We start from the raw sequence: 19,753 nt of genomic DNA on the forward strand, positions 1-19,753 counted from the left end.
CCAGGGTATAAAAGCCTGGCAAGGATATTAGGAAACATGCATGACTGTAACAATGAACAGAGATATAAATTTAATAGTTAAATTCCCCGTTCATTCAGAATTATCGTAAGATATACCAAGATATTATGAATTCTCCATCATATTATGGCTGTGAAACAAATTCTTTAACAGAAAAAAATGGGTCTAGCTGGAGAGAACTGGATTCTTATCTCATTTACGCTTGTGTAACTCCACTGGAGTCAGTTCTACACCAAGGGAATAGATGACACTCTGACTCAGCACACAATAATTAAAATACAAAGCACAGAAATAGTTATCATACGGCATTTCAATCCATTTTCACATCTTCATCTCATAATACAATCTCAAGTTGTTCTGTTTGTTTCCATTGCTGTTACCAACATTTTCAGTAACATGCCCCCCCCCGGAATGGAAGATAACAAAAAGTCCAAACACAATGCCTACTGGGTTGTAGCTAATGTTAAATGTAGCAGCCTTCAAGTACAAAAAGAATTATTTAGTTAGACTGAAACCATGAAGCACAGCTTTCTTGCAGTCACGTCCAAATGTTAAAAAAATAGAAATAAGTCAATAGGACCTACCCTGGAGTAGTCATATCCATGCTTTTCCTTCACTCCGTTTCTACAGAGTGTGTAGTTGTAAAATCGAGAGTTTTTAAGTAATCCAACCCATTCTTTCCAACCAGGAGGCACATAGGAGCCATTGTATTCATTAAGGTACTTTCCAAAGAAAGCTAGGGGTAGAGAAAGCAGAAGCACAGTAAGAAGGCATAACAGAAACACTTCAAAGACATCACATTTAATCATGTTCTTTCCTTTCTGTCTCTTCTGAGGGGAGCTTTGTTTTCCTCATTCAGATACAACTAAGGTAAGAGATAAGTCCCAAGTTATAAATTTGTCTGTGTTTATTTCAGAGCTCCATAATGCAGATCTTTTGATTTACAACCCGACTACATGTGAGAGAAACTGGACCAGAATTACCATTATATTTTCTTTAGTGCTTGATACATTCAGAGTCATACGAACAAAACAGAGAATGCTTAAAATAGTGTCTGTTGCCACATTATCTCATCCTACTCTGAATCACCCAATTTAGCTACATTTTTTCATTTTGGTTACACCCACTTAAGCCATCTCCACCTAAGGAACTGGCAGAAGCAGTGAAGTCACTAATAGGAAGCCGGCTTGGGAGAAATGGTGACAAATGAGGACAATAAATATGATGAGATTTTAAACTTGCTGCCTAGAAGAAATGAAGCAGCAGCCCGTTTGGCAGAACAAGTGCAGAATGAGTACACGGATTCTTACAGAATACAGGGCAGGCATTTGAGCCATCCTCCCAGAAGAGCAGTGTATATGCTAGCCTTGCTCTATAAGCCACAAGTGTACAGAAACAAAATATTTTCCAGAAAATGATTAAGGAAAATGAAAAGCATTAGATTTCTATGAGAAGAACCCAAATTCTCTGAACTATATGATGTACCCAATGATGCTTTCACACTAGTCCAGTAAACAAAATAATTTAAAGGAACACACTTTTCGGTATTAGTTTATATGTTATGTCATCACTATGCAATTACAGGATAAATTATACTGGAAGACTGTTAGTCTAGCTTTTTTTAAAGCTTAAAGGCAAAATTCTGCTCTTGGGTCTGCAGACTGCACTGCGATTCGGCACCTGACTTTTTGTGATCAGAGCTCAGATGTTAATGTTTGAATGATCTGGCAATACAAGTTAGTATTACCATCACGAGTGACTAGCACAAAGATGTTTACACTCATTCCACCTGACATTTCAGAATCACAGAATGGCAGGGGTTGGAAGGGACCTCTGGCGATCACCTCGTCCCACCCCCTGCTTGAGCAGGCACCCCCAGAGCAGGGGCACAGGGCCGCGTCCAGGCGGGGTGTGAATGTCTCCAGGGAAGGGACTCCACAGCCTCCCTGGGCAGCCTGTGCCACGGCTCTGGCACCTGCACAGTGAAGAAGTGTTTTCTCATGTTTAGGAAGAATTTCCTGTGTTCCAGCTTGTGCCCATTGACCCTTGTCCTGTCATTGGGCACTACTGAAAAGAGTCCAGTCCCATCGTCCTGACACCCTCCCTTTAGGTATTTCTAGGTATTGATGAAATTCCCTCACAGTCTTCTCTTGTCCAGGCTGAACAAACCCAAACAAATATTTTTAATCCAGTGGCATATAGTGCCTTCAGCATCTCATCCTGACCATCCATCAGGAAACAACTGTGCTTCTGTAAGGACAACCAAATATTTGAGATTCTAATCTTGGCCTTAGTTTAAAGCTCATCTCAAAGTCTAGGGGATTTGAGCACACAATTTGCAGTTCCCAGGTTCTTAAGTTTTGGGTTTTTTTAAAGCTATAATGTCTGATACTGCACCTTCTTGTACTTATATACATGCAAGGAGCAATACTGTGGAAAGAGTAGAACAGGCTTTCAACCACTGTAAAAAGGGCCAGCCTCACTGAAGTAAATGGATTTGTCTATCTGTAGCAGGCTGAACGTGTGTGTCCAAAAGATAGACACAGCGAGAACAGTGAGAAATAGTGATACAAAACAGTATGTGAGAGAGCTCCAAATCATTACCTGATTTTGTTTTTCTTTTCTAAAATAAATGGGAAACATTATATTAGGAATATAATAGTATAAAATAATATAGTGGAATTGAATGAAATAAATTTACTTGTGCACCGAATGTCCATAAGATCCAGTTCAAAGTGCTTCGTTAGAATTCAAAAGCATATTTTAAATCCTCCCCCCGAACAAATTTCAACGTATTCAATTAATGCGTAGGGTGAGCCAAAAGGAAGTGAATGTTTGAGATTTTTCGAAGTGTTTGAAATAGATGAAAGTGCTGACAAAATTAAGATCTATGTCACGAGAGGCACATCTCTTGGGACACAATAAATTCCTTAAAATTACACTGTGCTTTCAAACTACACTGCAAAAGCAGGTAAGATCTTATGCTATTTTAAAGAAGAGCCACTTACAAAAGGGTTAAGTGACCGAGACACATGCTGCAAAAAAGGATTTGTTTCACTGTCCTAAACTACACCTCATTACTTTGTTTGGTTAAAGAAGATGTTAACTAGCAGCAATGAACAAAGCAAAATCTTCTCTGTAGGCGAGAACTATCACATTACTCAGGGACTGTAGTTATACAGTATATACACTTTTTCAAATTATTTTCCTCTATGAACAACTTCTAATGTTTAAAGAATTAAAGGCAACCCTCACTGGTTATGGGTAAACAATACCGATGCACATTTTTTCTTGTCCTGGTAACAAGGAGCGCAGGATCGAAACACTGACCACTCTCTACAGTAGCAGGTATGAACAAGGCAGTCCAAAGCCTTTTGTACCCCATTCAACATATTATATCCAAACAGAGACATATTTGGCATTTCTGCTCACGGGAACCAATCCATTCCTAAAACCTTTGGCTGAGCCAGCTGAAGAACTCAGGAAAGAGGCATTCTGTAAAGAATTACTTAATTGTTATTCTGCAGAGGCATTAAAGGGAAGTCTGGCGGAAGTTCCTTCCAGCACCTTTTGCATATCCCTCATTGTACATTCAGGATGTCTTTATAATCTTCCATGGATGTCAAAGTGCTTTAAATAATTTTCTCTGCTGTTTCCAATCTTCCATTTCGTATCTTTTTCTTTTCCTCCTCCTTCTCAGTCATTTAAAGGCTTGTTATTAAAAAACTTTAAAACATCTCTACCGTACAAAATATTGGGTTACAATAAAGCTCTCTTGATGCTGGTGAAAGATTTTGATTCTGGATTGTAAAGATTCTCTCTAACACAAGTTTTCCCCTCATCAGTTTAGTTCACCACCAGAGACAGCTGCTCACTAGAGCGCACATGCCTTTGGTACATCCAATTTCAAACTGCTCCAAGATTTCATTAATAAACATTCTCAGAGGCTGCTGTTTGAAATGCTCAGCCATGTTCCTATATCCAGTCTATGAAATGATCATTAAAAAACGTCCAAGTGGCTGCTTTTAATAAATGCATTAAGAAAGTGATTTTCCTTTGCTTTAAATACTATACAACATAGTTTCTCCTAAGACTACATAAAACAGGATATGCAAGAATTGAGTCCTTTGTACACTGTTACCACTTCCGCAGGCGCTCATAACCTTCTATGGTTCTTTTCTCAGAGTCTCACCCTTCGATGATAAGCACCTGGAAAATTCTCTGGTATAGAGCGGAATTTTTACAAGAGGTTTGTTTTATAAACTCTTCCTGTAATGAAAAAATGGCACACAAAAGAATTTTCCCTGTGCTGTTAATTAACACAAAGGTCTGCTCTGAATGTAACACAACTGCAGATATACCAAAGGCCACAGCTCACTGCTTAAGCACACCTTGCGCATTACCAAATGTAGTGTAAAAGCACCATCAAAAGAACGGACATCGGGATGTCATTTACTGCCATTGGAAATGTTCAAGCTAGTTCTATCACCTCGCTATATCACCTGCCAAACTCTACAAGTCTGTTGGGTTTTTTCCCCTTTTTTCAAACACTAATTCTTTCCCTAGTACCTACCTAAAAAATAGTTAACACGACTAAAATGCATCTACAAAGGATATACACAAAACTTTGCACTAAACTGAAAACTAAGATAATTCAGGATGTATCAAGAAAATGATGCACGGGATCATTCATCCCTTTTTATTCCATATGCACTGCCCAACATCGGGAGTTGGATATAACAGACCTTTTTCAGTTCTCAAACTAGAAACAGGAATGCAGTGGAAGTCAACAAAGATTGACCAGTGTAGAACTGCCAGAAGATCAGATTTAGAGACAGAATTTGTGTCTTTCATTCACTTTCCCTGATTTGGTAGCTCTGATTCTGACCATAGTTAGTCATCCATTTAGACACAGTTCTGTTAACTACTGGCTAATATAGCTTATCCATTCCACTAAAAACCTGTTTAACAATATGATCATAACATTTATGCTCATTTTAAATAAAGTAAGAAGATGAAATCAAGAAAGGAACGTATGAGAGGAGTACTGGTAATACCTCCTGGCAGTGATACGTTACATTCTCTTGGGAAGCAGTGAAAGATACAGCTCTGCTATATGTAAACCCAAGTCAAGTTATGCACTTGAAAAAATATACTCCGTGAAGCAATGTTAGCCTGGCTTCAGGGGGAGCCAATAACCTTTTCAGCTGCAAGGCGACTATTGAGAAGACAAAACCAGGCTCTTCATGGTGGTGCATGGTGAGGGGCCAGGAAAGAACTAGCATAGATTGAAACAAGTAAGGTTCAGCCTGGATATAAATAAAAGCTTTTCTACAAAAACAGTCAAACAGTTTGCTCAGAAAGACTATGCAATTCCAATCCTTGGCACTTTTCAAGACTAGACTGGATAAAGCCCTCAGCAACATGGCCTGGGGCAGGCTTTGAACAGGTGGTGGTAAAGAGACCTCCTGAGGCCCCTTCCGACTCAAATTAGCCTGTGATCCTATGATGAGCTAGATGACTTCCGAGGCTCATCTTCAGTTAAATATACATGATTCCATGATTTCAGAATTTAGGAATATGTTTGTAAGCATTCATGCTCTCAGAATAAATCCTGAAGCTGAGAAAAAGTAAAATTTGGCTTTTTGTTACTCCTAGACAGTAAGCTCAGATTTAGACCACACATCCTTCCTCCTGGAGTCTTCTCTTCATATCCTTCATGCTACTTAGCTGTATCCACCTATTAGCACCCCATTAAATTGCACTCACTACCATGACTGTGAAGTTAAACTCATATTTTAAGCTATTAAGCCTTTACACTTAAACATAAATGTTGTGCATTAAGTACTTTAAAGATTTATTTAAAGCACTGTTTTTCTGTCATATTTCAACAGCCAACTTTCCAGGTATTAACTTAAGTTTTGAGCTGCAAGTCTTAGTTACTCATAGGGATTTGTTTACCCCTCTAAAATCTTTTACTTCCGTATCCGATACTAGTTTTCCCTAGCTTGAAGTTGAACAATTAGCTACATTTGAGCAAGCCCTTAGTTTTGGATTGGGCCGGGGGGACATTTCTGATCTTATTTCTGCTGTACGTCTAGCAAAAATTACTTTCAGTACCTTTTGTCCTCTAAGAGACAATCAGAGGAAAGCAGAGGAGAAAGCACTCTCAGTATGGCTAAGTACACGTGTAACAAGCAGTAAGTCCAAAGGTCAAGTCAGTTTTGCATTCACTTCATGGCCAAATATACTGTTAAACTGACAATGTACAATGGAATAAACCCAGCGAAATTAATGGATTTATAGCAGAAATCTGGGGGTTCTGAGATAAAATCCTGTAATTTAGTATTAAATTTGGTTCCCTGGGGAAGATTGTTCAACAGATATCAGTTCTCATTAGGTATCAAAATAACCAATCAGATTTTCCAAAAATCAGTAACTCCTAAGTGCTGAAGTCACCTCAACAAAACCAGTTGGCACCTTTAGTGACAAGAGGAAATATGACACTACTGCAAAGATTAGAAGATACGGCATTAGTATTAATACCTCAGTAACTGCAGTAAATCTAATGGGCTGCATAAAACATACAGTGATTTCCTAGATGTTAGAGTATTTTTAAGGAGGAAGAGAGGGGCTTAAGACCACATTTTGTTCTAAGATCCCTTTAGTTCCATCAGTTTTAGGATGCTGAGGGAAACTGGGATCCGAGTACTTTTTTGCTATTTCTTTCTTTTGTATGTCCGCAGCAGTCCTTGAAATGATTAATTCATTGAAGTACTTAACCAGCTAGACTAAGGAAAGGAGTACAGGTGCATACACACATTTTATTTCAGTCTACTGCACATGATGGCCTAATTTTTCTCTACCTGTAGTACATTGAGAGCACAAAATTTTCTTAAAGATCTCATGCTCCATCCACCATCACAGGGACATAAAGAGAGTAGTACTAAAGGCGAGAGCCTTTATGTGCACAGGTCTTCTCTGTAACTGGAAAAAAAATTATCATTACAATTCATGAAACATAATAGTTGTAAAAACCATGTTGTACAGTGACTGGTAACCACAGCAGTTAGAATCGCCTACAGGCTTTCTTGTTATGCCAGGGGACTAGTTTGATATCTAGGAGGACAAAGGCAATGCATAAAGTAATCTTTATGACACCTTTGTTCCTCTTCCTGAATTTGCATTGCACGTTCCTCTGTTGTGGCCAAGGATCAATGCCAAGATCTATTTAATGAATCAAGGGAATTGGCCGAAGGGGAGCAGATGAAGCCAAATAAAACAAAAGGGCTCAAACCAAATATTTTGAAGTGGTCAACAAGGAATCAAACAGAAGAATGCTGATGGTGAGCCAAGTCTTGCTTGTCCTTCTCAGGTGAGCAAATTCCCAATGGAACTGGGGCCAAAGCCCCCTTTCACTAATGTCTACAGCACAGCTTATGAAAGTTTAAACGCAACTAGAATTGTAAGGCATAAATATCTTTCTGAACATCCCTCTCATATCATCAATCTTTTTTACAATTCAGGACAAAGTGACTTAGTGTATTGCAACAGCATCATTTCCTGTACTGGGCAGCACAAGGGAAAGTGGAAGCTCTGGCTGGCTACGTGGTTTAGAGCACTACTCTACAAGACAGCTCAGTATCACCAGTCAGTCTGCTCATATTCTTGGTGGCCAATCCTAACCATTCAGATTTTCCCCAAAGCATTTCCCAACATCAAACCCACCACAACAGAGAGATATTTTACTAAAAATTTACCGTGGGTGTCACCCTCCCTTTTATGAATCATGGTCACAGAATAATCTTAGCCTTCAGATTTATCCTCCTCTCACTGCATGCAACATGCAATGGTCGATTATCAGACCTTTGTTAATAAACAAACGCTCTAAGCAAAAGCTTCTCTAGCTTAATGCTGAATCTTTACTAAAATACCAAAGTTTGCACCATGGTATTTGGGCCAACTCCAAAAGGATTTCATTTAGAGCCTTTTTGTCTATAGGATTTGAAGGAAACCCGATTGCCAAGTTTCAGGGAGCTACCAAGATATGCTGTGCAAGAAGAAATATTTGCTGTATTCTAACAAAGCTGGGTTTTTTTCCACCTAGCAATAAAATTGGAAGAACACTACTAAAAGCATTAGTTTATAAAGAAAAACAATCAAGTCTTACTGAATCCAATTAGGAGAAAAGTCCAACCCTGATTCACTATAACCACAGAATTCCTTTCAACAAGATATTAACTGAAAGAGAAGAAATGTAGGTTCTGCAGTAGTTTATTGCCTGTACATTTATCTTTTACTACTGACAACAAAATATATTTGACACTTTTCATTTGTAAATAACCAGTCACCCCTTCCTGTCCTGAAATGCATCCATTTCAAAAATATATACAGTCCTCCCAGGCATAACATATACACAAGGATGAGAAGTGCTCTTATCTCTAACTTGGAAGACAAGACAAAGGTCTCAGGGCAGTATGCATCCTACTAAAACATACAAAAAGGCATGAGGATGTTCCAATTCAAAGAAATTGGAATTCAAGTTCCAGAAACTGGAATTAGAATCTATCTGCACAGTTTATAGTGTAGGCACTGGTAAGTCTCTGAAATCATCGCTGTTCTCCTACGCACTTTATTAAAAGATGGCATACAGCTTATTATTCTATCTTTGAACTTCCATATCACTAAGTCTTTTCAGCGCTCACTAAATTGTATATCACTGCTGTACAGGGGAAGTATATAACCATGTGGGCCACATAGAGCACTCACACCTTTGGGCATGTAGGGAAAGGCAACTTAGGAAAACGGTACTAAGTAAATTATGATTTTGAAAGACTTCTGCAAAAATCCCAGCGTTCAGAAAAGCAAAGAAAAAATGCAGGAAGATACCACAAGGACTTAAATTGCTAGCTGCAATTTAAGGTCTTAAACTGGAATGAGAAGGTGGGAACCTCTTGTCATTTTTGGCTCATAAGCTACATAATATTGAAGACAAATGGCACTGGAAGATTAAAAACTTAGTAAGCCAACAGGTTCTTTTACTTTGTAAGTACTGCCATCCTAAAAGAACTAAACTAAGATTTAAAAAATATTTTCATAATGTGCAAATACTCGGTTTAGCTTTTAGCTGCTTTCAATGCTATGAAATGGTAATCCTATTTCTGAAAAAATATCAAGCTATGAATTACTTCTTGCTTGAAACAATAAATCAGGATGACAAAGCCATTACACTTTAAATGCTAGAATTGGCATCCTATCAGAAGAGTACATTATAGCAGGGGGAAAGAAAAAGATGAGGTGTTTCTCATGATCTACAACATTTTATGTTGAAAACAGATTTAGGGAAAGAAATAAGAGAGAGGGTAAGAGGGAAACAAAATAAGACTGGAAATAAGGAAGCCACAGACACTGGCTTATTTCTGTAGTTGGGGATGCCTTCATCTCAAGCTCCTGGGGAAGTTGTATTCAATTGAAGGCTATCTTGTGGATTTTACTCCGTGAGCTGTTCACAGAAGTGTATATATTCCTCTTTTCAGGACAGTTAAAATGTGCATTAAATAACGTGAAGCTACGTGCAGAAGAGAGGTGATGAAACAGTAGCTGTATAGATAAGTTTTACCGCTAGAACCTCTGCATAATCCTCAGGAGACCACAGCTCTACTTAATGCGTTCTCATTTCAAGTTATCATACATTATGTTTAAAGCGAAATTACCAACGCTTAGAACTCAATTAGAAACAGAGGGAAAGGATACATGTATGTTTGACTTGAAACCAACTTATAGTATAGAACTGAAGTTAGAGCTGGGAGGGAGGGAGGGAGGGAGAAAAGAGTCTTTAACACATGAGGCAGGAAATCCAGAACTGTCTTTTGTTTGAAAATGTCATTCTCCAGACTACTTGCAGGATATTCCAGCTTAGTAATTCACCACCATGGACCAAGCCTGCCAGCAGTAGTAACAGAGTCAGTGGATTTGGCGCATACGTCAGGACTCTTCTTATGTCCCTTCCAGCAGAGATCCTTGGTTTCCTTTTGCAATAACAGCTATCATGGTAGAGCCACTACGCTGAATCTTTCTTTCACACCATTTTCAAGTCTAATGGTCTTAAACCATCTAACAGATATAATTTGACAGACCTTGCTAAGATAATATTTCTGTATAGAGAGGAAAAGACCTAAGGAAACTAATTTACCTTCAAGATAAATAATTCAGAACCCTGATATCCCATTTTGAAAAGTCACCTAGATGTCTTGGAGGTGAATATCATAACACTTCAGTTCCTAATCGTGCAAATCACTTCTAAAAATTAAGTCTGACTCTTAAATCACTTGGTTACAATTTTTAAAAGTGGCCTTCACTTCTTCATCTGCAAAAGCTACCTGTCCTGCATATAGAATGTTACTCTGACTTGAGAATCTGGTTTTTTTTTTTTGTATGTATGTAACATGACAGAGAAGTGCAGCATGGCTTAGGGGCTAGGGCACTGGAGTGTGCATCGAAACCTGCACCTCCTCTTAATGTTGCTCTTCACCTGCATGGGACCTTGTAGAAAGTACGCCACTATTCTGTCTCTAGTTTTGTTTACCCATTGACTGTTTAGGTCACCAATTATTCCCTACCAAGCAATTATACACCGAGATCCACTTCAGTTAAGTTTTTAAGTATTGATGTAATAGAAAATAGTAACCAGCAACTATTGTGGAGAGAAAATTCTAAGCAGGAAACTGATAATCTAAGAATTTTTCTCCTGGCATGTATCTAGATATTAAAATCTGGTCATGTATTTTTCAGGTAATAAACATTTACCAATAGCCTTTCTCCTCTTTCTTAAAATTTAATGTTAAAATCAATTTAAAATGTCAAAAGCTCAGACAGTGAAGTGGAAAAATAATTATTTGAATGCAGTCAGCCACTGTATCTTCTCAGTCTAATATTAATGAAGGAAATGGAAGATTGTCACTGAATTTTAATGAATTCATTAGTTAATTATTATAAAGCCCTGTGAAAGTGCTAAGAATGATTACTCCTTTTATTCCCAAGAAATTTTTTATAATGGCAGAGATGGACCTCCCACAATGACTTTTCTCTAGGTTCAAAATACACGACTGGTGGAAAATGGTATTAATTCTTTGCATAATTCAAGTATGGATGTACCACCAGTAAGGTAGTGACTACTACCATACAGATAGCAGCTTTTTCCTTTGTTAATAGGTTCATTTAACTGGATAGGGTTAGCTGTACTATAGGGTACTGCTCAACAGGAACAAGGATGGTAAGTTAGCCAAAACGTGTACTGCATTTGCTGCATACTGAGCCACATTAAATCCTACCATAAATTAACAGAACTGTCTCAGAAGATTCACTGAAGCAAAAGTGTCTTTCTGCCAGGCTAAATTTGGCCCACCATCCCTAATTCTGTTGAATTTAATAAGATAAACATGTCTTTTCATTTCCTGACTGCAGATAAGGCTGACAAAATATTCTGGAATCAGTCACCAATTTTAAGACCTAATCATTCAGCCAGCCAGGCAAATGGAAAAGAGAAGCTTTCCTCAATAAGTAACATCTAAGGGAAAGTTTAAATCTGTATTCCAATAAAACATCTTGGTATTTGTTGCTGCAGGACCCAAGCATGCAACAATGCATTGTGCATTTTAAAAGTTGTCCCACAGAAAGAGACGGGTATGTTCATGGAAAACAGAACCCTTTTTCTGTAAATGTTTACACAGGAACGTTTGGCAGAGAAATTCCCTGACATTCAGAAATGTTTGTCACAGGATCTCTTTGTTTCTTTTCCATTCTAATGACCTCCTGCTCCAAGTTGAAGTACTAGTGTCCACTGTTTTAAGTTAGCAAGGATTCAGATGTTGCTTACACTGGCTTTTCTAAAGATTAATCAATCAGTTGTCTTGGTTTGTTTACATAAACTGTCCTTCTTGCCTTATTTCCCACAATATATAATAAGACAATGATGTGAGAAGCTCTTCAAAATCAGACCTATTGCTTAATATACTGAGATTGGGAACTCATTGTCTACGTGTAGTGGCTGTGTAACGAGAACACAGCCCTTCAGCCACTATTCTTGAGACTGGCATTTTTTTAGATTGTGAGAGAGGTTAACACAGAGGAAGACATACCTGTAACACCTACTGCCTCAATGGCTTCCACTGTAGAAGGAAAATCCATCCCTTGCATTGTCACGATATGTATTTTTATTGATTGCAGGGCATATGCTACATGTGCTACGCCTTCGGTTTGAGCACGCACATTATTTTATCCTTCCCAACTTCTGAAAAAAGTGGGGTTTGGGTTTTTTTTTGTTTCTTGTTTTAGATTTCCTCAAGCAAGGAAAGTACAAGGAAACTAAACCTACACACCAGACCGAAGCTGTGGCATTCTGTACTTTTGCAGTCCATTATGAGAACAAATTAAAATATTATATACATCATCCCCTGTACTAGTAAGTCTAAGGAAGGTTTCAGATGGAGCCAACCTTGAACTTACCTGTCCTGTATCCTGTGTTGTTGAGGTACACTGCAAACGTACGTATTTCATGCTGAGCCTGCCAGGATGGAGAAGAACAGTTCTCATTGTTAGTGTAAGTGTTGTGGTTGTGGACGTACTTTCCCGTAAGAATAGAGGAGCGAGATGGGCAGCACATGGGTGTTGTCACGAAGGCATTGATGAAATGAGCACCTCCGTGTTCCATGATCCGCCTTGTTTTATTCATCACTTGCATAGACCCTGGAAGAAGAAAACCACCTCAGAATTATTGTCTTGTTTCAGCCATAAAAGCTAACTAAGAGCTCTTTTGTTACTTTGTTACATCAGAGACCAGAATGCAGCACAGGTAGTAAGGGCACTGTAATCTCATAATGAACCAAATCCAGAGATATCATTAATCCCCCCCTCTAGTGAAGTTATCCCATTGTTTTGAGAACCAAATACTGAAGTCCTAAATTAAGATTTGACTCAAACCTGTTGACATAGATCATGATGCTTTTTTAACTTCTCTCTCTCCAAACTCAAGATTTACCGCTCTAAGTATCTGCACCATCTGTGCAGCTTCTCTGGAGCCACTAGTACTGTTCCAGCAGCAGAAGGCAAGAACCAGCATGAATTAGGCTGAGACAATGTGGCCTGAGGGTCAAATTCACTTTGTGCAGCAACTCTGACCAAAGTTTGCATACTCCTTAAGCATTATTTAATCCTTAGTTTCAGAAGATACCTGATGCACTGACTTTTGTGCTAATCTTCTGCAAAAGGCTGAGGGTTGCAATCACAGAACGATTGAGGTTGGAAGGGTCGCCTGGAGATTTAGTCCAACGCTCTGCTCAAGCAGGGTCTGCTAGAGTTGTTCTCTAGATAGAATGTTCTTTTCTCTAATGTGATGTATGAGCAGGTATTGATTTCTATAACTTTCACTGACCCAAAGGCAAAGGAAAGCCCTCCTAATAATTTCCATAACCAGCCCACACTATGCTGTCTAACCGCTTGATCCATTTTGATAATAGTGTTACCTAAAACTCAATTTTCTTAGGCTTGGTTCTGCAGAATCAGATTTTTAGATGACTACTTGGGACATATAACACTATGTAGTTTATAACCATCATCCAAAAACAAACAAGCAAGTTTAACTGGCAGGGGCTTGAATGAATTGAGGTAACGGGAGCAAAAGTCTTTTTGCCAACAATTACACAACGCCACACTGCTGCCAGATGGCTGTTCTGTTTCCCGTTTAAGACAAGGCTTTGGACAAAGACTGGATCTTTACCACAGACATCCACCTAGTTAAATCTGGATCCATATCAGAGTTCTTCCTAGACACAGAAGACATTCAGTTTCCCTCATATATTGGTGCCTGATATAGTTAAAACTGCATCAGAGTGAGTCATACTTGATCTAGGAAGAATTTCCATTTCCCAGAGAACTTGTAATGGTACCTGTCATCAGCACAACCTTGCAAAGAGAGTAAGTAAACCTTTCCATCACCAACCCTCCCTTCCTGTTATAAGCAGGGAAAGCCAATAGCTAACATGGTGATGAAGGTATGGGTTCATGCTCGAGTAGGGTTGGGGCTAACTTACCCAAGGTTGAGTTGGATTAATAGTTCAGCTTTAATCAATGCATCCTGCAACCATCTGGCACAAACTGTATGTTGTTTCTGTCAATAATGAGTTTAGGTTTCTTCTAAGCTCTTTAGGCAGGGATTTCGTTATGAAATTGCAACAATAAGTCGATTTGATACAGGGCACATTGATATAACCAGGAGTCAAAACCTAGAGGGAAAATGGTCATAAGCCACATACAAAATTTGACTCTCTGGCACTGTGGAGGAAGGTTAATAGCTACTGTAGGTCATTTCACCTAAAAATAGCCATGGTATTAGTTTTCTTGAGGTCATTTTGTTGGAATGAATATTAAAAAAAAAAGTGAAATCTGTTTGCACATTTCTCAGGTCAGAGCACATCTCCGTCACATCACTTTGTGAGAAGAACCAGGCAGGTTATTGCACTCCCCCTTTAGAACTTGCTAAACATCACATATCAGAAAAGAAGTTCCTGAAGAAAGCGAGAGTTTCTGTTTCTGTGGGTTAAGTGTCAGTGCTCAAAAGCACTAACACCACAGTCAACAATTCTAACAGTCAATTATACATTTCGGGAGCCTGAAAACTGTGGATGTTCCCTCTGTGTTGTCTTATGAGCTAGCCCAAGCTTAACAGGCAGACTGAAAGAATGTTTTGTCATCCCAATATTAAAATAAAATTTAACAACCCCTTTAAATGACAGAGGCATCTGTGCATAAATAACAGTACATGTTAAGACTCCCCTTGGGGACCGTAACCTCCTTTAATAAAACTGCTGTAATGACAAGGGCCTATATATCAACAGTCTTTAATACAAAAACATATGATCTAATCTGCTTCCCCAGCTTGAGAACTAATACAGAGTGACAGATCAGTGGAAGGTAAAAATCCAGCATACTCTTCTGTACAATCTAAAATAGGCCAGCTTTAAATATTTTAAAGAGCATTAACCCAGCCAACCCAAACTTATTTCTTCAGCTTGCCTCCGATACAAACGTAGAATTGTGAGAAAATGCAGAAATTGATCTTTCTGTGGAAGATTAGTTATGCGTTAATCAGCAACTGGAACCTCACCAACCACCTTTTGAGTTGGAAAACCTTCTGGGGTTTCATTAGTGGATGTACCAAGCTAAGTCATGCTTTCAAGTGTCAATATTTAATTCAGAAAATGTTCTGTTACCTGTCTAAAACCACTGATAATTAATAAAAATTGTCTAGTGGTTAAATGTGAAATTTCTAAGCTATTTTAAAAATATATCAATTGGACTACTGTGAAAATATGAAAGTTTGATCAATTTGATGCATTCAAGCTGCTCACTGAACAAAGTGAAGCAAAACCCAGGTTGAAAATCCCCTTGCAATTTGTGTGGTATTCATATCTTTGCTTAGTGTGTCTTCACAGTTCACTTTAGGGATAAGGCTAATATTTTGACTAATATTAGTGGAGAAAATATACCAGTTGTTTATGAAATAATATTGACTTCCTCATTAGTTGTGTTTTGTTGCCAGAGGTCATATTTTACAGGAGTTTTAGGGAGCTCCAGCTGTTGAAGAACTTGTATTAAGTCCCAAGTGACTTAGTCTACTCTGAAGCACAATTTAAGAGGTGGTATCCATACGCAGATGTGTTAACTGAACCCGACAATGTTAATTAACTGCCCCCTAAAGCCTTCTATTTTTATTCTATTCAAACCTCATTAGACACCCTTTTCACATCTTCATTTCCTTCCCCCCCCCCCCCATTTAATTTTAACGAAGCTCTAAGGCCCTAATCTCCATATATGATAACCAAGAAAAATTATCTTCCAAGCCACTTCTGTAGTTTTTCAGGGGAAGGTGTAGGAACATACAAATCACTTCTAACTCACATTTCTCTAATGTGGCTGAAATATCTTCTAAATAATCAGATCTTTCTCCAACTATGAGATAGTGAAATAAGATGGTTTGTTAAACCACAGCAATATGGTAGGCAAACCTAATTAAACTGGAGATGCTGAGTCCATCACACAGGGGACATCAGCATTATACTAACTTGGACTTAAATGGCTCTAATGGAGAAAAAAAAAAAGGTCTCTGTTTCTAATTAATTCTTTCTCCTCATCAGTATATTCCTCTTTATATTCTACTTGTCAGTACAACTGTCTTGATCAGACAGTTAACTGAACGTGCATGTTTCAGTAGTTTTTGGTGTTCTCATTTGTCTTCTCCCATTTGTATCTATTACAATTTACACTCATTCTCCTCTGACCTGGAGATTCTGCATCCTTTTCATCATCCCCTCATCAGTCTTTTCCTTTTTTCAATACAAGGCTGAGGGGTTTGGTTCCCCAAGTAAAACTCATGATTAACAGTAATGCAAATGAAACACACACATACACCTGCCAAAAACAAACAAACTAAAAACCACCACAAACAAAAAAACCCAAACAAAAAAAGAACAACAAAAAAAGTTGCACTCCTTTCCTGAAAGGATGATATTCTCTTTCTGGTAAACTCCACCTGCTTCTGGTACATTGTTGAATCTGAATAGAGGAAAAGCTGTTAAGAGCACTTGAGATTGTGTTGTGTTCCCTTTTGCCTCAAAAGTAGCCACAAAAGAACAATGAAAGCTGCAACACCCATCAGTTACAGAATATTCTTAGAAACAGATGAAATCTTAGTTATGCACAGCTTTCTGTGCTACACTTTCATAGCTTCCAAGTTTTCCTTAGCTTTTATTTGTAATTCACATCTTGTTTTCATCTTTCATAAATGCATTAACCACAATCCCCACAAATGGCAATTTTGATTAACTTGGACAGCTCACCAGACAATAGACAAGAATAAAAATTAATTCAAACAAATATTGGGTCTCACAAAGCCATTAGTGGCAAATGACAAATATCAAATCTCAGCTTCATCAAATGGATTTTCCTTAGTTAGATCCTAATTTGTGTGGACACATGCCCATTATGCTTGAAATTGGAAAGCATCAGATTATCAGAGAAGAGAAATATACTACCCAAAGGACTTAGACAATTGCATCAGAAACAAGCAGGCTAGCACAAAATAGAAGATGATAAATTTTTTAGGACCACATTCTGAGCCTGCAAGATAATGTACTTAGGTTCTTTTGGATATGCATTATTGAAACTGCTTTGTGATCCAAATAACCACTTAAAAAAAAGTAACAACAACAAATCTTCTGATCCTACTGATTTGAATTACATTTGTATTTGGTTACTGCCATAGGCTTTCTCACCACCTTTGAGAAGAATGTGACACGTACGACACTGCAAACATGCAGTAATACTGATAAAAAGGAAGCATCTGTAAGAATACTGCCACGTTGCTGTGATAAACTTCTCAACTAGATGAGTAAGTGTATAAGTAATACAAGTTGATTAACTTTACTATTGTGTTCTGTTTCTTCTGTGAGGTCTGTTTTCCAATTTTTCCCATCCATACTAGAAATTTGATGCAGTAACTGACAAAAAACCCCACCAGACCACACATATACAAGGTCCTGTCTTTCAGGCGTTCCAGGCTTTATACTCACTTAAAAGCTTATTTCTCATGCAAAATTATTAACGTAAACTGGTTTGTGTTAATCACTTCTCTGAACTACAGACAACAGCTGGTAAATATAAGCTTGTTCAGGTAACAGAACAAAACCCAAACCCTGTCAGTTAATTCATTATTCCAAGTCATTAGGCAAAGCGTGTGTTTAATCTTCACCTCCTTTCTTCAACAATTAACACAGTGTTGAATAACACAGTAGAACCTTTTCATACTAAGTGATTTTGGTCAGTAATTAACTACACGTCTAAGTGGACAATACCAAGAATAGCATGACTATGTTAGGCAACATTTAAGTAATTAAAATTGTATATATGTAATGAATGTCTGCAATTATACAAAAAAATTCGGGTAATTACAAGGTGCAATAATCAGTTATTAATTTAAACCTACTGCTTTGGCATGTAGCTTCCCAGGTTATACTTGGCAATTGCCAGAAGCACAGTTTACTTGTCTAGATGAAGACAGATAGGCAGGAATCTCTTATTTCCACAGAAACAAGAAGTTTGGAGTTTTAGGTTGAGACTAATTTTTTGCTGTCCTTGAATTGCATGCAGACAGGAAGTATTTTCTACATAAAGGTAGGTTTAAGCTTTTCCTACTTGTTCTTCCTATCATTTTTTACACTAAAAAAAAAAGATAATTATTTTGAATGCAAGAATCTAGCTTCAAGGAAAAGCAGTGCCATACTCGTTAGCTAAAATTCTTGTTGTGCTCTTACCAAGTTCTACATCTTGATCATCAGTAAGAACAAGGATGATGTTTGGGCGGATGTTTCTACGGTCTCTTTGAAATCTTCCCTTCAGACGCTGATTTAACAGGAAAGCTGAACTTCCATCCAACAGTGATAAAACAGTCATCATGAATAATCCAAGGACAATACTATACTGTGCCATACTGTGCTGATTTACTGTTCTCTCTGAACAAGGCAGGTTAATGGCTTCTGTTTCTTTTTTGTTTGCAGGTCTCCTATAAGGGAGAGGGAAATAAGTATTTATTTATACCTTGACCCTCCTGCCCCGCTAAGGAACAGCAAGGTTCTCTCCAAAGAAGTAAAAAGCAATATACTTGAAATAATCTAATTCCTATGGGGAAAAAAACCCACAACCAAACAATAACAAAGCAACTGAATGTTTTTCTAGTGCCAGCTAGAAGCAGAAACTTGAAAAATTCACAGTTCATAAGCTGTTACCAACATAGGCAATGGAGTTTCACTCTATGTTCAAATTTGGCAGCAAGTTCAATGATATAGCAGGGTATCAAACAGTTTTGTTTTGATAGCTATAAAAAGCAATCTTCTTCCTTAAGGTTCTGGGATGTTTTGAGATGACATTTTTTTTACTGCATCAAAAACGCAGATGTTGAAGAAAAAAACCACATCTATCCACATTTTTGAACAGGACTGTGGTAAAATTTACTGACTTAACAACATGCTTGCAAGATGACAGAGGATCCTCAGATAGAAGACCTGTTATACACTGATTTATTTTACAAATTTCATTAGAGAGCAGAGCTGCCCAGATCTTGGAACTATGGTTTGAAATATACCACAGCTTTGACGTTAGTGTGATACCACTTCAGCATTTCTGTTGGTTTCCAAGATGTTTTTTTTAAAAATATCATTATTATTAATGAACACATTTGAAGGCCCATTACTGCAAATATATGGGAACGGAGACACTAAAATGGTTTGCACTACCTATGACTTCTCTCCATCAGAAATACAATGCCCCAAAATTGACTTGTTTGCAAAACAGAGCATGTCTAACTGGTGCTGCTCCTGTTAATCAGCCAATAAAAAATTCTTAGCAATTCTACAAGGAGATTCCAAAAAAATGAACAAGCGTGCCGAAGAATTTTTGAAATCAGTTTCACTCAGTGATCTTTTGGTACAAAGGGATTTTTTCTTGCTTTTGGAAGTCAAAATAACAGTATGAAACTGTATTGAAAATATCAAGTACTAATTATTTCATCAGATCCAGTGATCAGAGTCAGTTTTTGATGAATCCCCTAAATGCTGCCTGCCTTCTCCTGGACCGGTGCCAATGATCTCTTGTAATGCAGTGAAAAATCAATTAAAAATGACACAAG

At 37.9% G+C, this 19,753-nt stretch overlaps 1 protein-coding gene across 3 annotated transcripts in view; it reads right to left on the reverse strand.

The window, feature by feature from the left end:
- SULF2 (sulfatase 2) overlaps nucleotides 1–19,753 on the reverse strand; it is a 167,683-nt gene that overhangs the window by 44,771 nt on the left and 103,159 nt on the right. For all 3 annotated transcript variants that reach the window (XM_075109215.1, XM_075109216.1, XM_075109214.1), the window contains exons 3-5: nucleotides 18,384–18,631; nucleotides 12,523–12,762; nucleotides 603–754 (exon numbers count right to left, since the gene is read on the reverse strand). In XM_075109215.1, coding sequence (XP_074965316.1) covers nucleotides 603–754; nucleotides 12,523–12,762; nucleotides 18,384–18,558 — 567 coding nt within the window. In that variant the 5' untranslated portion in view covers nucleotides 18,559–18,631. The remainder of the gene's footprint in view (nucleotides 1–602; nucleotides 755–12,522; nucleotides 12,763–18,383; nucleotides 18,632–19,753) is intronic.

The sequence above is a fragment of the Phalacrocorax aristotelis genome, chromosome 13 (genome assembly GCF_949628215.1).
Source record: "Phalacrocorax aristotelis chromosome 13, bGulAri2.1, whole genome shotgun sequence".
Taxonomy (NCBI): Eukaryota; Metazoa; Chordata; class Aves; order Suliformes; family Phalacrocoracidae; genus Phalacrocorax; species Phalacrocorax aristotelis.